The 15,677-nt window shown below is 38.1% G+C and overlaps 1 protein-coding gene across 3 annotated transcripts; it reads right to left on the bottom strand.

The window, feature by feature from the left end:
* Window positions 1–10,659: 10,659 nt before the first annotated feature.
* On the bottom strand, window positions 10,660–13,234 carry LOC101163394 (uncharacterized). 3 transcript variants are annotated; one of them, XM_011483690.3, is made up of 8 exons: window positions 12,550–13,234; window positions 12,437–12,476; window positions 12,243–12,349; window positions 12,079–12,177; window positions 11,779–11,963; window positions 11,643–11,700; window positions 11,506–11,568; window positions 10,660–11,404 (listed from the first exon to the last, which is right to left on the bottom strand). In XM_011483690.3, the coding sequence occupies exons 1-8, from the start codon at window positions 12,700–12,702 to the stop codon at window positions 10,913–10,915; spliced, it is 1,197 nt and encodes a 398-aa protein (XP_011481992.1). In that variant the 5' UTR covers window positions 12,703–13,234; the 3' UTR covers window positions 10,660–10,912. The 3 variants fall into 3 exon arrangements, with proteins under 3 accessions (XP_011481992.1, XP_020564028.1, XP_020564031.1); XM_020708369.2 differs by having other exon boundaries at window positions 12,309–12,349; XM_020708372.2 differs by lacking the exon at window positions 12,437–12,476 and having other exon boundaries at window positions 12,550–12,852.
* Window positions 13,235–15,677: the final 2,443 nt, after the last annotated feature.

Below are 15,677 nucleotides of genomic sequence, written 5' to 3'. Positions count from 1 at the left end.
CACACGCGCAACAATGGTACATCCCATTTTTATGATGTTCTCAAAGGCAAGAGCCTCAAGGGAATTGCAAGACACGCCTGCAGTCCTCTTAAGATGTAGACGCTTCTGTCTACCAACCTCCACGGGCCAAAGCAATCCAAAAACCTGAAGCACCCCTACGGGTCAACCCTTGTTTTGAAGGCCTTTCTAAACCACACCAGCATTCACTTGCAACTACACAAAGTGCCTCACTTTCAGACCAGAATTTTAGAGCCATTTCAGGTCTAAGTGCAGGGAAAAGACACAGCCATTTTCTAAACAACAATAAATCAAAGACAAAATCATTGCAGCTATTATGTAAATAGAATGTGGGAGTGGTCAGTTATGGTTCTTAAATTCGCCCGGAGCGGGCGGGAGTGGGATTGAGAAAACAAAACCGAGCAGGGTTCCACCACAGATCCCAAAGGATATATTGCTGACTTTCCTGTACCAGACACCCCACTGCTTTAAGTGCCTTTGGCAGCAAAAGGTGGGCTTACTCTGGACGCTTTAATTATTTAGTTTCCACAGGTCGGGGTCATATTTATAGCCGGCAGAAGACATACTTTACTGTTCTAATGTTTGGATAGACAGTAAAGTGAATTTTTATTATGTTTTTATGCCGTTAACATCAATTAGTAAAATAAAAGTGTTAACTCTAATAACCTTGGTGTTTATTCAGCTTGTAAATTAAATGTGCTGCATGTAAAAATTGCTCACATCCACTGTCCCATGACATGAGTACAGGGTTTGTTGCTCCCAGACAAGTAACACAGGTTTTCAATTAAGACATCAGTCGAGAAATCATCTTTTTTTTGGCACCATGACAGCGCTCCAGCTGAAGAGCGTCGTTTTTTTTGTGCAGAAGGTTTGCCTCAATGGTGCCATTGTTGAAGAGTCTCTGCAGCGAAGCCGTTACCTGAAAACATCGCCAGGTTAACGCCCTGAAGAGGATGGCGAATATGATCCACAACTGTTTATGTTTTTTTTTGCCGTCCTGCAGCCTGTCAGTCATCAGCCCTCACATTACGCCTCTGGCTCGGCACTCACACACAGACCTCAGCCTAATGGCTGTCAAGTAAATTTGAGACTAGACTGTAATTCGATTGCAAGTACCAGGAAAATATGTCAATTTAAGTATTAATTTCAGGCTACTTTAGAGAGGCCTCAGCAACCTTAAAATGCCAACAAGATTGGCTGCTGGCTTCACTTATCGGGGCATCAATTGTGTAACAATCTTTCCACTTGATCCTCTAACATGATGAATTTCATTGTTCATACCAGTCGTTTCTGATTATTTCACTCAAACCAGGCTGTCAAACCTGTTCCTGATTGTTACAGGTGCACTGGAGAGCCGCGAATAGGTGTCTTGTTATGCAGGAACCATCACCGCCTCCAATTTTTACTAATAAAACAGAAGATGTCCTACTTGGTTACAGCGTGGAACAAAACTGGTTTTTGACATCAGAGATTTGTAGAAATAAAGCTGTAATTATGTTCTGTAATAGTCCTGAACAGTAAGGACAATATTGTTTTTACAATTCTTTCGTACTGCGCATTTGGGAAAACATTTTGCCACATATTCAGAAACTTCAACACTTTTAATACCGCATGAAAAGGAATTTTGGATTTAGAGAAGGCCCTGCCCCTCCAAAAAACATGACATCCCAGTGGGAGATGAAAGCAAAACACACATCAGGGACATCCAAAGAAAGTTTAATCTTTTTTATTTGTTTTTTTTAATGGGATGGCCACAGGACCTACACTACAGAGACCAGGCAGGCCTCAGTAAGGCTCCCTGGACCTTACTACTTACTTTGAGGACTTCTAAGGTTCACTATTCACAAGGATTGTTGGTTGCCCAAACGTAGCTCAGCCTTTGGGCAGGTATTTTTATTCTTACAAAGCCATAAAAGGATAGAATAAACTCCTACAGTATTTCTTGTGTGATCTTAAGAAATCACTATCGGAAAAGTTGCAGTGTCAGCATTAAGTATTGTACATAGCATGATATGGTATGACTGGTGTATTTTTATTTTACTTTATTATTGTGTAACTAGTAGTCGTTGTAATGTTTAATGAGTGTGTAATTGAATGACTACTTATCTTTGTTCTGGGTGGCAGTTTCACCTGTCTGAAACTCCACACAGTAACTCAAACACACACACACACACACACACACCCCCACACACCCCCACACACACACACACACACACACACACACGCCCGCCCGCCCGCACGCACGCACACACGCACACACACCCACACACACATCATATGCTCAGTGACCAAGCTAATGCCGGTTGGGTGGGTGCACATTTAACTATTAAACTATTAAAACACCCGAGCGAGTTCCCTGATGACACATGACATACACGCTCTTTGTTATGTTGTTTGGGTGTTTTATGTTTTGTTGACTTGCGTCTGCTTACCTTTTCAATTTTACTTCCTGGGTCAAAGGACCTGGACTCTGGGTTTGGTAGGCTTTTGTAGGGCCTGACCAAAATTCAATCATTAAGCTAATGTAGAACAACCTGGCCCACTGGAGGGGCTATGTGTTATAAAAGATCATGAGCATTGTGGTTCAAGAGAGTTTATGGTTGTAGATTCTTCTTCTTGTAAAATTTTATTATTTTGTATTTTTGCACATTTTAAACACCCTTTCATTCTTTTTGCACATTGTTGTTCTTTTTTTTTGCACTGATCTGCTGTAGCAATTGAATTTCCCCAATGTGGGATCAATGAAGAATATCCTATCCTATTCTATTTATTTTTTTATTAAATAAGAGCTCGTTCTGAAGTCTCTGCTGGTTACCTGCTGTAAAAAATAAAATCACAGGCATTTTTCATCCACACAAACCTCTGGAGTGTCTTTTTGTTGTTTTTGCCTTGGACCTGTCGGTCACACGCCGGACCGGAGGGTGACAGTCTGTAAGCAGTGACGTGCTTTGAGTTAGATTTATTGTATAATTTCAATATGTAGTCAGTAGTTAGTTGAAATGTTTCATGTATTTGACTGTTTACATTGTATTGTGTTTTAATCTGTTGAGGGACTAGATGGAAAAACAGCTTCAGCTGTAATCTGGTGTAAAGCATCTTTAATGTTTTTGCACATTCTCCCTGTCAAGTGAACAAACACACAAACATACTGGATGAGCGAACTCTCACAAACCCTCCAGCACCCTAAAGAGGGTGTAGAGCTGGTCCACTGTTCCACAGCCAGGACGGAAACTGCACTGTTGCTCCTGGATCTGAGGTTCGACTATCAGGCAGACTCTCCTCTCAAGTACTCTGGCATAAACTGAGGAGTGCATTCTCCAGTAGCTGGAACACACCCACCGGTCCCCTTTCTTCTTGAAAAGGGAAACCACCACCCCCGTCTGCCAGTCCAGTTGTACAGTTTCGCACCACTGTCACTTTTACCAACTGCTGTCAGTAAAATTATTTTTCTTAAATGGTACCTTTGAAAGTTTATTTGATACTTATGACTCTAAAAAAGAAATACAATTAAGAAAAAAGAATATTTCTTTCTTTCTTATAAAATAATTTTTTTTTTTTTTATATTATTTAAAAACTGGATTTGCTGTGATATGTTTAGATATTTTGTATCATAATTTGGCATGAACATTTTTGGGCGCTGCGACACAATGGGCACCTGTCCAGGATGTCCCCTGCCTTCGCACCCAAGTGGCCGGGATAGGCTCCGGCAGCTAAGTAACCCCAAAAGTGACAAAAACGGGTATAGAAGACGAATGAAAAAAATAACAGATTGAAAATAATTCATAAACTAAATAACTCACAAATTTAAAAAAAAAGGTTTTAAAATATAAATTACAGAAAACCAACGGAAAACCAATCTGTCAGTTTAATTAAATATTTAAAAAAAAATTCTTGTAACTTATTTTTTAAAAATGTATACATTTTATTCTCTGTTAAGGGCTTAGCCCTCCTGTCCCAAAGTCTTAAATACACCACTGCTCTAAGGCCTTATCTTACCAATGTAACCCTTGTGCTATCCTAGGCACTTTAATGTTGGGAGTTGGGTCATCTAGACCCCACAAGACAGTGCGTTGAACGTTTTTCTTCAATGATTTGTGATCTTCACTGGTGTCCATGGATTACATGAAATCCTCTCCACCTTTTTCCGCCTTTGTCATGGTAGGAAAAACACATCAGTGTAAGGGTTGGGTCATCTAAGATAGCACAAGGGTTAAACATTTATTTCAGTGACTCCAATTCAAATATCCTTGTCAGGATTTGCATTATTTAACCACAAAAACTGGGATTTTATGGTCTGCATTTAATTTTTAACAAATGCACACACTTTCTACCACATCTCTGCCAATTTTGTTTCATGTGAATTCTCTTAATCAGGCGTGAGCACGGATTTGATCTCTGCCCGTCACGATTACTTAACATGTTAGAGAGAATACCGCAGTGTTTAGAGAGACACCCCCGTCAAATGTGTTGTTTATTTAGCGGTCAGTGTGGGTCGAATGCTTTTGTTTCAGCCTTGCTGTCCTTGGACCAGCTGCAGCATAGCAATGTGCTGGAAACCCCCAAAGTGAGATGGAGAAAAAGAGTGTAAAGAACTTTAAAGTAGAACAAGAAAAATGGGGTTCATTTGGAGCCCAAACATGACACTTTCAACTAAATGTTTTCATCAATTCTACAGATTGAAAAAAAAAAATTAAATCCCAGGACAATTTGACGTATTTTGGTCCTATAGCAGTTTTCTCATTTGTTTGCTTCTTCTTTTTGTTTTTTTGCTTTCAGATTTAAACCAAGATTTCTTGAAGCAATTCATGCATAAAAAGATCCAGACTTTGTGGAAGGGAACACAATTAAATGATGGAAACAGCTTCTTAAGAGGTTCATTTGGGAGCAATGTGGATTTTGGAAACAGGTTTTAAGAAATTCATGTGTCCAAGAGAGCAGAGAACTATGACTGTAGAACAATAGAAATGCTGTGCTTTAACTTCGCTGATTCAAATGACCTCAGGATGGAGAAATTCTCATTTACAGCACATCTAAAAGTGATTTGATGGTCTTGTTTTTATTAAGGCAACAAAGAAAGAATTTCAGAAGAACTTTTTTTTAATATATATATGATTTATACATGTACTTCTTAATCTTTTTTTAAACCAAATAAAGAAAGAAGTTTGCCACAGCATGCAGATTGAAAAACTTTGAAAGCAAATTCTAATTAAGACATTGGAAGAAAGTTTCTGCAACATAACTAGACAAAAAAAGGGAAAATGAAAAAGAAAGACATTTTTGGCTCTCTAGACGGTAGAAATTTTTAAAGGAAACATGTTTTACTGCGATAAACATTGACATTTTATTTATAATCTTATAGGCCGTTTTACAGACTTTCAACAAAGTTTACTGCTTATTTGCAATAAAAAGTATTTTTACATGTTTAAATGTTCATTTTCAAACCAGCTTCTTTTCTCATTTCATAGATGCATGTATTTTTTTTTTTACTTGAAAGGTTTGTTTCATTTTCCAGGACTCACTGTATCCCTGTGTCATCCTAACTGTATTCGAGTTACTGGAGGCAACCTAGGTACTGTTGGGTAAAGGCAGAGACAAAGGTTGGGCAATTGAGTGACACCATTTGACCTATGAAGCATGTTTTTGGACTTTGGTAGGTAGCCAGAGTGCCTGAAGAGAACACGTACATGCACGTGGAAAACATGCAAACTCCACACAGAAAGGTCCCAGCTAGGATTCAAACCAGGGCCTAATTGCTTTAAATCGAGATCGCTGACCACTATGCCACTGTGCAACTCCGTACTCATCTCTTTAAGAAAGATAAAACATGCTTTCTGCATGCAGAATGACAGACATTGAACATTTTTCTTAAAAGTTTCACTCAAAATCAATCATTTTTTAAAAATCTTTTTTAAAGTTGTCCCAAGTGGTCTTTTAAGTATGATTACACAGTTTATAGCCAAAATTTAGGACTCAGTTTCTCCAAGGCAGTGATGAGAAAAATGCTACAAGAACATGTCAAAATAACCAAAAATTTGATTTATTATAAAAGTGGGTCTTTCTATGACGTTACAGGACAATTAAAAAAAAAAGTTAGATACTTTTGGTTCTCCAAATGGAGAAAGATTGGACTCACATGAGGCGGAAATAATGTTTTTGCAGCTTCAACCAGTTAAAGTTTCTGATTTTAACTGCATCTTTTACAGATTTCTACTAAACATGGCTTCTTTTTTGCAATAATTTATTTATTTTTGGGGATTTCTAGTTTACTCTGCCTCAACATCTGACTGTGCAGCCCCCTTTTTTCTAACGCGAGCAAATATTGGTGTGATGACACCACCGGCTGACCACGACACGGCATAACCCTAAAGGCCGAAGGTTTGAAAACCTTTCAGAAAAACTGGGGCTTTTATTTCTCAAAGAATGATAGATTCCCTTTTTTTCCACCCAAACATACAGAACTGTGGGTGGGTGAGAATCTACAGCCGCCTCCTCTGGGGGGTTATTTGCTGTACTTTAAATGCCTTGATCAATGCCCAGCACCAAACCACAGCTATTCCAGCCGCAAGTTGTGAAAGAATCATTGCAGATTCTTGTCATGGGTTTTCATTATTATTCGTCAAGCGTGCAAGTGTGAAGTAGAACAGAAAGGCTTTTTTACCCCCTTTTTTCCCCCCTGTTGACCGTGGCAAACAGCTGAATTCCTTCTTTCCTCGTGTGTCGGATGAAGCCACAAAAAGCTGGTTTCTCTCTCCATTTGGCAAATATTTACTTTGACATCCTCAGAACTGGCTCATTTTTACGCCTCGCCAGCACTGCAAAGAAAATGTTGATCCCAGATCTTGTCGATTATGGGGTTTAAATGCTCACCATCAGACGTTACACAGAGTCAGTCACACATGCTCCGCCGGCTCCAGCTTTCCACTGCGCCGGCTGCAACGTCAGGCACGGCCACGCTAATTTCTCTCAAGACAACAGAATTGATGATGTGTTTTTAAAAAGAGCGTGCATCCAGAAATAGCAAGGCCAAGCCAAGTGGAAGCAGCAGAAGCTGAAGCAGACGGTGCAAACAATTCCCATCATTCCCCTGAGAAGTAAACTCATCTTGAGCTCATTTTCTGCACAACAAGAGACTCTGATGTTTGTGATGACCTTTAAAACAAGCTTTAAATCAATGGAAACCCTTTTTAAAAGTGGAACTTCAGAACTTGCGTTCTTTTAATCTTGTGTTTAGGTCAAATTGACCTGCACTCTTAAAACACTTTTTGAACCGTATTTATCCATTTTCGGAGTTTTTAAAGTTAGTCCCTCTTTAACGTCACAGAAAGTGATCCAATTTGGGTTAATTTTGAGTTTTTAGAGGGTGTGAAGAAAATAATGAGAAGTAGGTAATTACAATCAGTGTAAGTTTTCTGTTACGACTTTCTGAAAAATTACAGAAAAATTTAGATTTTATAAGTAAAAGAAAAAAAGAGAGGGCTGAACTAACACTATTACTAGAGTTTAAGTGATCTAAAGGGGACAGTGTGCAGACGCGAACTGAAAAACTAAAAAAAGAAAAAGAAAATAAATTTCATGGAAAAAATGTAAAGGATGTTAGCTATAAAGGTGCTACAGAAAAAATTATGAAAAGCGATAAAAAGAATTTTCTACCATAAATAAATTATTAAAACCTTTTTACGAATACATATAGAAAATAAAAGATATATATCTCATTTATGGGGTTAGTCCCAATAAAGCTTAAAAAAGAAAAAGGTTGAAAATCCATTAAAAAAATTAAAATCATCACCTTACATGTAAACTGTAACAGAGGTTTTCCTCTGTTAATAATAATAATAATAATAATCCATCAAAACAAGGTTCCTTAAATTAATACTCTGATAAAAATATGTTTTGGGGTTTTTTGTCAGCTGGGGTGAAACTTAACAATAGATAACAAAACTTGTACAAGTTTTTTCAGGCCTGTAATTCAGAAACTATGCAAAAAGAGTTCCATCAAATAAAACACAACTGATGTCCCTTCTTCTTCTTTTCCTTATCATAGTCACCATAAAAAGAGAAATGTCCACAGTCAAGCTACTGTCACAGACCTTTCCTCATCAGCTGACCTTGTTCTCCAAACATCATAGTGATCCCTGCATCCTGGAGTGAACAAACCGCATGTCAGACCTACCACCTGGAGTGGACACTAATCCAAAAATGGGGAAAAACAAACAAGCCACGATTTTATTTTGAAGGCCTGCACTTCCTTTCCTAGAGGACGCTGTCTAGACTTTGTTTGCTTTCAGTTCAGGCCAGAACTCGTGCAGTTTACTGAGACCAAACTCATAATGGAGGTATGTTACAGCTTAAAACAACAATGTCCAAAGATGAACAAGTTTTAAAAAAAACAACAACTTTACAACTCATCAATAAAGCTGAACATTCCCTTTGAGAGGACAAAGATAAATCTGCTAAAAGGTTTCTCATGTTCAAAGAGGTATTTTATGACTTAACTGTAGACAAAACATTTACTAGGAAACTATATTTTCTTACATTTTCCCAAGTCATTTAGAAAAACAGAAGACTGGATTGGCTGCAATATGAAAATATACCACAAGGTGGCAGCACGTAAAGTAAAAAAAAAAAGCAGGGGAAGGTTGTCTTGGTAGCAGAAAGAATCAACAAAAAGGCAAATATAACACATGAAGTGGAACTCAAGGGCAAAAGAGCATAAATATTCTTTATTGGTCACTTTTACCTTTCTACACTCCAAACAACAGAAGTATGAGACGCACTAAAAGTGAGTGGTTACTCCACCTCCCCTTGCTTGTGTGGTTGCACAAACCGCACTGAAGACACTTGCACTCCTGTGGAGTGGTTTCAAATTTCCCTGTGACTGGCTGGGCAGCATTCACACTCTGAGATCTGAACTCCAGTGTATTTTAAACGTGGCGCAGCGGCCCCTGCATGCGCTGCACACCTCGCCCCCTTGTTTTCACCAACTTATTTTTACAGGGTTTAGCTTTGGCAGAGGCGCATGGACCGTTTAAACCAAACTAAGATGCTTTTGGAGGGGGAGGGGATATGCTTCGGGGCCAAATGCAGACCCCGAAACTGAGTCACTTCCCACCAAACACAGGGTTCACTTGGATGGCACTCTTTAGCCCCAAGTGTTTTTTACTTTTCGTTTAAAAACACAAAATTCTGAAAATATGAGAACTAAATTTGGAAACTGTTCTAAAGTGCAAAATTAATGTTCACACTTTTCACCCATTTAAACAAAATAGATTTTTGGGAAGATTTTGTAAAAGAAATATTTACTTTTTAGTTTTTTCACCTCACAACATTTTCTTTCACTCATTTTTATATTTTATTTTGGGACTTTTACTTTTGTAAATTATTAAAAAAAAATAAAAAATAAAAAATAATCAGCAATAACACTTTGTTTTAATGAAGTAATGTCTCATTGAGTCAACCAGATAAATACTTTCTTATTCTTGTTATTTTATGAAAGATTTGCCAATTGCAAAAAAGTATTTTTTTCCTATTAGACATTTTTTTATTCTTTGAATAAGTTTGATTTCTCTGATCATGTTCAATTGCATCATGTAACCAATAGGGTAAAGCTTTACTTCCAGCTTTCTTAAAAAAAAAACAAAAAAAAAAACTGGTATTTCGAAACATTTAATTACTATGACTTTAATTCCTAACTGTCTCCCTCTTGTGGCAATTATTTGTTACCGCAGGAGTGAGTGCTCATTCGAATACGATTAAAAGTTCTGACTCTTCTTTTTTAAAGGGACCTCTGAAATCGTGACAATTTAGGGGCAATGTACAATGCTAATTTGTATTTTCTAAGGTTTTTTTATGCATTTTTCTTCTACCTCAGTTCAAACGAAGTGATCAGATTGTGATCAACTTCTCTTTCTCAGCCAGAATCTTAATGTTTCTGTGAAAACCTCATTTCAATTGGAAAAATTCAGAAGGAAGAACGCAAGACACTACATTTTTTCAATGCTTGACAATTAAGAAAAAAAGGCTGTAAATAAAGTTCTGAAAAAGATAATGACCTAAATTGCTGTGAAACTGAGGAGAAACATTTCTCACGTCAGGCAGTTTTGATCAGTGGTAGTAGTCCCTGTGTTCTCAGACAAACTGACAATTTTGACAAGGTTACATGTTTGAATCCAAGAACTACAAGAGGGATGTACAATTTCCACCCCAGAACAGATGCAAATACTTTGAAATAGCTTTAAAAAGGAGGAATAGCATCATGAAATGGTCAATGCTGACATGTAATTTGCAGAGAAAGTTTGATTTCGAGGACATTTGACTTATTTCCTTAAACCATTTTCAAAACTATACAAATTTAGTAATTGAATTTGATATTTATTTTACTTTTCTCTGAAAGGGTTTTATTTAGTTTGGGCTCCCTTTCCCCCACATTTGTGATTCAGACCATGTCCAGCTCAACCTAATAAAACATTGAAGAAAAAATATGTTTTTAAATCTTAAAATCAGTGGTAGTTAACCTCTTGACACATCTTAATGAAAAAAAAAAAAAAGGTACATCAAACCACTTAGGCTTCAAATTTTACCTTAATTTAGCATGTAGATGAAAGCAAACATGACTTTCATAGCTGCCAATAAATTCAGGCATCAAGGGGTTAAAAAGTTACTTTATTTTCCATTTTAAGAGAAAAAAAATAAATCCGTAAAATATAAATGCACTCTTGATATCATGTGTTATAAATTGCGAGAAGACAATGATGCAAAATTATATATTTCTTAAAAATTGAGCGTAAAACTTGTCGATAGTGTTCAACAGAATGTTTGAGAAAATTAAAAATATCCTAAACTTCACATGAAACAAAGCAGTAGTAAAATTGAGAGTTAGAAATGAGATCAAATGTCTTCACCTCTTGTTGATAATCCTCTTGGATCGTCTCAGAACGATGTTTTGAACCTCCTCCGTCACACCACCTACTGCTTTTCCTGAGCGCAATGTGGCTTTAGGTTTCCCAGCATTTGTTTTCCCATGATTCCTGGCTCTGGAAGCTGTGGCTTCATCCGGCTTTCCTCTCCCTGCTACAGACTCGTGGGAATTGACCTTTTGCTCCTCAACCGCCTTTGGTTTCGCTCTGCCTGCTTTTGCTCCCTTCTTGGTCTTCTCTTCAGATTTCTCAGAAGCACCACTCTTGTTTTTGTGTGTGCCTTCATCCTTCCCGCTGCTGCGACTCACCGGCCGTGTCCGCCTGGTGCCGCTAGCTTTCTCTGCTGGCTCCTCAGTCTGTCGGGTTTCCTCCTTTCTTGGTTGTCCTCTGCGTTTTGTCTTAGCATCTTGTATTTTTAGATTCTCCTGAGGCGCTTTGTGCTTTTTAGGCTGATCTTGTGGTTCAAATGCTGCCTTGAAGGCAATAAGCCAAACAATTACATCAATTTAGTAAGTTTTGAATAGTAAAAAAACAAAAACTAAAAATTATATTTACAAACTATACTGATCCTCACCTCTCGCTCTGAAAGCTCAGATTTTAGTTCCGACAACTCTCTCATCAATTTCTGTATCTTCATCTATGAAAACAGAAAAAAAAAAGCATTTAAAAAAAGAGACCTTAAAAATATCTAAGAGATGCATTCCCGCTCACCTCATGGCTTGCAATTTCTCTCTCAAGCCTGCCTTGTTCTTCAGCCTCTTTCTTCCTCCTAAAACCATCAACGGAGAATCTTAAGTGTGAACATTTTTAGAGTGTAAATGAGCATTTATGCAACAACAGATATTACTTTATGGACAGGTTCTTCCTCATCTGTGCAACTCCTTTCTTCTTTTCAGCAATCGCCTTTTGAACGTCTTTCACAGTCACTTTGGCGAGGAGAGACTTGACATCCATGTCTGCAAACTCCATCGCAGGCGTGGTCATCCTGAGCACCACCTGGACCCACTCGGAGAGCTCCTCACGTGATGGAAACTGACGGATCGGACAAATGCATACTTTTAATGATAGAATTATTTAGTTATGCACCACATACAGTGGAAAAAGTAACAGTTTTTTGCAACAAAAGAACATTTTTGGAACAATCTACCTTGTTGAGTTCAGCTTGTTCCTTCTCCCTGCAAACCCACGCTTGCTCCAAGGCCATGGTTTCTTTTTTTAACAGCGTCTGAACCTCTTTAAACTCACCCTGAAAAGCCATCAACATAGAGAACCTGTTTGCACCACAAAGTGTTGGACACTTGACCGGATCACCTGCAGCTTTTTGATGAGTTTTTCCTCCTCCATCTTCTTGAGAAATTCCAGGTCGCTTTGAGTCACCTGATATCCCTTCATCCCTTTCAGCATGGAGTGAGGGGCATCTGAGTTTGTTAGGAGACACAAAATGATTCCACGTTGAAGGGAACATGTACAGAAAACCCATAAAACAGTAAAAATGACAGAAACACCTGCAGTTGTTTCAGAATCACGTGCAGATCTGGCATTACTCTAAAGAAAGGACAAAAAGAAAAATCAGCTACTGTAACGACCATTTGTTTCGGCCTTGCTATTGTTTACATACCTCTTCATTCTGGTGTGGCAACTTAAAGTCCAAGTCCTGATCAGAAAAATCTAAAATCTTCTTCACATCCTTCATGGGAGGAGTGCGAGGAAGCTGTCGACCTGATGGTATGTCGTTGCCAGCTCGTCTGTGCCTGGAAAATTTCTCTGACATTGCTCTCGTTATAGAAAAAAATAACCTGTGGAATAAATAAATCTAGATCTGACTTTCATTTAAAACAGAAAAAAAAACCTTTTGTCACAAAATAATAAACAGTCAAACATTTAAGCTGCTTCTAAGAAGGAAACCATTTTTTTTCTATGTTCATCATCACTGCCTCATTGGATTCAGCTGAGATTCCGCCGAAGGATTCTTGCTGCGTTTCTTCTTTTGGCCACTAGATGGAGACACATATCACAGTAAAGACAAGCCGGTTTTGTGAACGAAATTTCTACTGTACATCATTCCTAATTGGGTGAATAATGAAAGTACATAAAAATGTCAAAGACAAAAAACGAAATTGGTTTAATAAATGATAAACATAATTTAATTCAGGTGGCATTGAAGGTTTTTGAACTAGGCAAATTTAACATTTAATAGGCATTAATTGCTGACTGTTTAGTTGTTCAACGTGTAGTTAAGCATTTTTTTTAAATAAAACTATTATATAAACCTAACATGAAAATATTTATATTTTTTATTAGAAAAAAAACTTTGCAAAAAATCAATCAGCTTTTGTTTTTGAAACAACCAACCTCTAAGTAAATTCAAGGATTTCAGTAACCACATGAAATCAGTCACTTAACTGGACAGTGAATTAAAAGTTGGTAAACTTAACTACTGAAGCAATGAAATAGAAATATTTTGACCGAATCAGCATTTTAAATGAAAGAAAATACATCTTGAGTACAGTCGTGTAAAAAAAAAAAAGACGGACAGACAAGCAGGTGTGCAGATCCTAATACAAAATAGACAGAACCAAGAGCTTGTCTATCTTTAAATTGAGCTGCGCGGGTGTCAAGCTGCCCTCCCCACATGCTCAGCAGAGCTCCAGGAAAGCAGAGTGCTGAGTCGTAAATACCGCCCGTTTTAAAGCAGGCCGCTGCTATGGTGCTGAGGAGGAGGGTGTGCGATAAACCGGTGCTTCAAGCTGCAGTGGAAAGCATCATCATTGGTTTATGTGGCAGCTGACAAGTCTTTCCTCAATAAAAGTGTCATTAAAAATCTAATATTCTCTTTGAGTGATGCCCACCATGAAGACGCTTCTTTAAACACACGAGTCTCAGGAAGCTGTTTTCCAGCTCCTTCGACCTTAGTGTATTGAACAGTGTGGTCGTAAAGTCACAGATAAAACAGCAGGCACAGGTGCTTTAGCCAACTTGGAAGCTAATGGGAAATGGATTTGTCCATATAGCTCCAGCTTTTAGGTCCCAAGAAAAAAACAAAAACTGTGCACTTTGGCCTTTGAGGGAAATTTAGTTAACCTAACCCACAAAATAAAAAAACATTTGTCACCAAAAGACAGAAGACTTTAAACACTTCTATAATCTTATACTGTCAAATTATCAGGTAAATGAATCTTCATCAACATTTTTCCTTCATAATCTCTCCGTTAAACCAATCAAATGTTTTTTTGGCATGTATTCATAAACATGATTTATTTTCACACTGTGAACAAAGTTTAAAAATCAAAAAAACAAATGGACAATTTAATGGAAACTTTTAATAGCAGACATCATAAAATAGGTCACATGGCAAACCTCTCCCTTGGTATTCCAGAGGTCTATTTAGGTTTTAAATAGAAACTTAAAATACTGAGGCTCTTTTAGCAATTTGCTTAAAGTAAAAAAAAAAGACACATTTTTGAGTATTTTTTAAATTTTTCTTAATCCGTAAAAACACAGACCAACTTTTTCTTAAAAATAAAATTACGTTTTAATCAAGTGGACCGCAAAATCCATTTCTGATGTTTTTCTGTCACACTGATATCACCCACCATTGGTTCTTAGGGGCTAAAGACCCTCGCTGGTGTTTTGGGTGTTCTTAACATGTTTTTGTGTTTTCTTTCTGCTGATGGAGGACATATGAAAAAAAAAATTAATCGCCACCTTAACATGGTCTAAGTAAGCTGCGGCCCGGGCTGTTGCGGATGACCGCAGCAGGAGCTTGGTTCGCATGGCCGGTAAGTTGGACCTGTTCCTGGTGCGTGTTGGACTTTTATCACCGGATCTGTTTATAGTTTTTATGGACAGAATTTCTGGGCACAGCCAGAGGTCGGAGGGGGTTTGGTTTAGGGATCATAGGATTTCCTCTCTGCTCTTTGTTCTGTTGGTTTCATCGAGCCAGGACCCTGATCATGCATTTCGGCAGTTTGCGCCAGAGTGTACAGCAGCTGGGATGACACCGCTGAGTCCATGGTTCTTGACCGGAAAAAGATAGTTTGTCCTTCTTGGGTGAATGAAGTGCTCCTGCCCCAGGTGGAGGAGTTTAAGTATCTTGGAGTCTTGATCACGTGTCAGGGAAAATCAGAGTGTGAGATCGACAGGCGGATAATCGTGAAAAAAAAAGGCAGGTGACCAATAGTGACTGACTTTTTCCATATATGGAAATTCCTGTTTGCGTGTTTGAATTTTTTTTATTTTCAAGTTAAAACTTACCAAACTCTATGCAAGCTAATTTTTAAAAATGAAAGTCTTGCATGCACACGCACACACAGTGAGCTTCACACTCAAGCATCTGTTAATGACGAGAGACTGGAAACTCGAGGGCTTGGCCTTTCTCTCCTGCTGCCCTCAGAGCTGTCAATCAGGTCAAATTTGATACGTCTGTGAACAGCGGCCGCATAAAGTTACAGCGTGCCAAAGACCTGTTTCCACTCGTCCAAGCACAGTAAGGCCACTTCTCTGAATACCACCAGCAGATTTTTTTTATTTTTTATGTTAATAACATCAAAAACCACCATAGGTTTTCTTTTCCACTGGCACGTGCATTTAACACCAAATCAATATGCAATCACCTTTCATTATCTTGCACTCTGAATCATAAGCTTGGGTATTGACAGCTGACAGAGCATCAAGCCAAGACGGTCAATAACGGTGACGCCTGTATGGTCAATGGTCAAGACAAGCCTGTTTGTCTGGATGGTCAAA

This window comes from Oryzias latipes, chromosome 2, assembly GCF_053564925.1.
Source record: "Oryzias latipes strain Hd-rR chromosome 2, Olatipes_Hd-rR_3.1".
Taxonomy (NCBI): Eukaryota; Metazoa; Chordata; class Actinopteri; order Beloniformes; family Adrianichthyidae; genus Oryzias; species Oryzias latipes.
The sequence above is the reverse complement of the archived record's forward strand: the minus strand, read 5'-3'. Positions and strand labels throughout refer to the sequence as shown.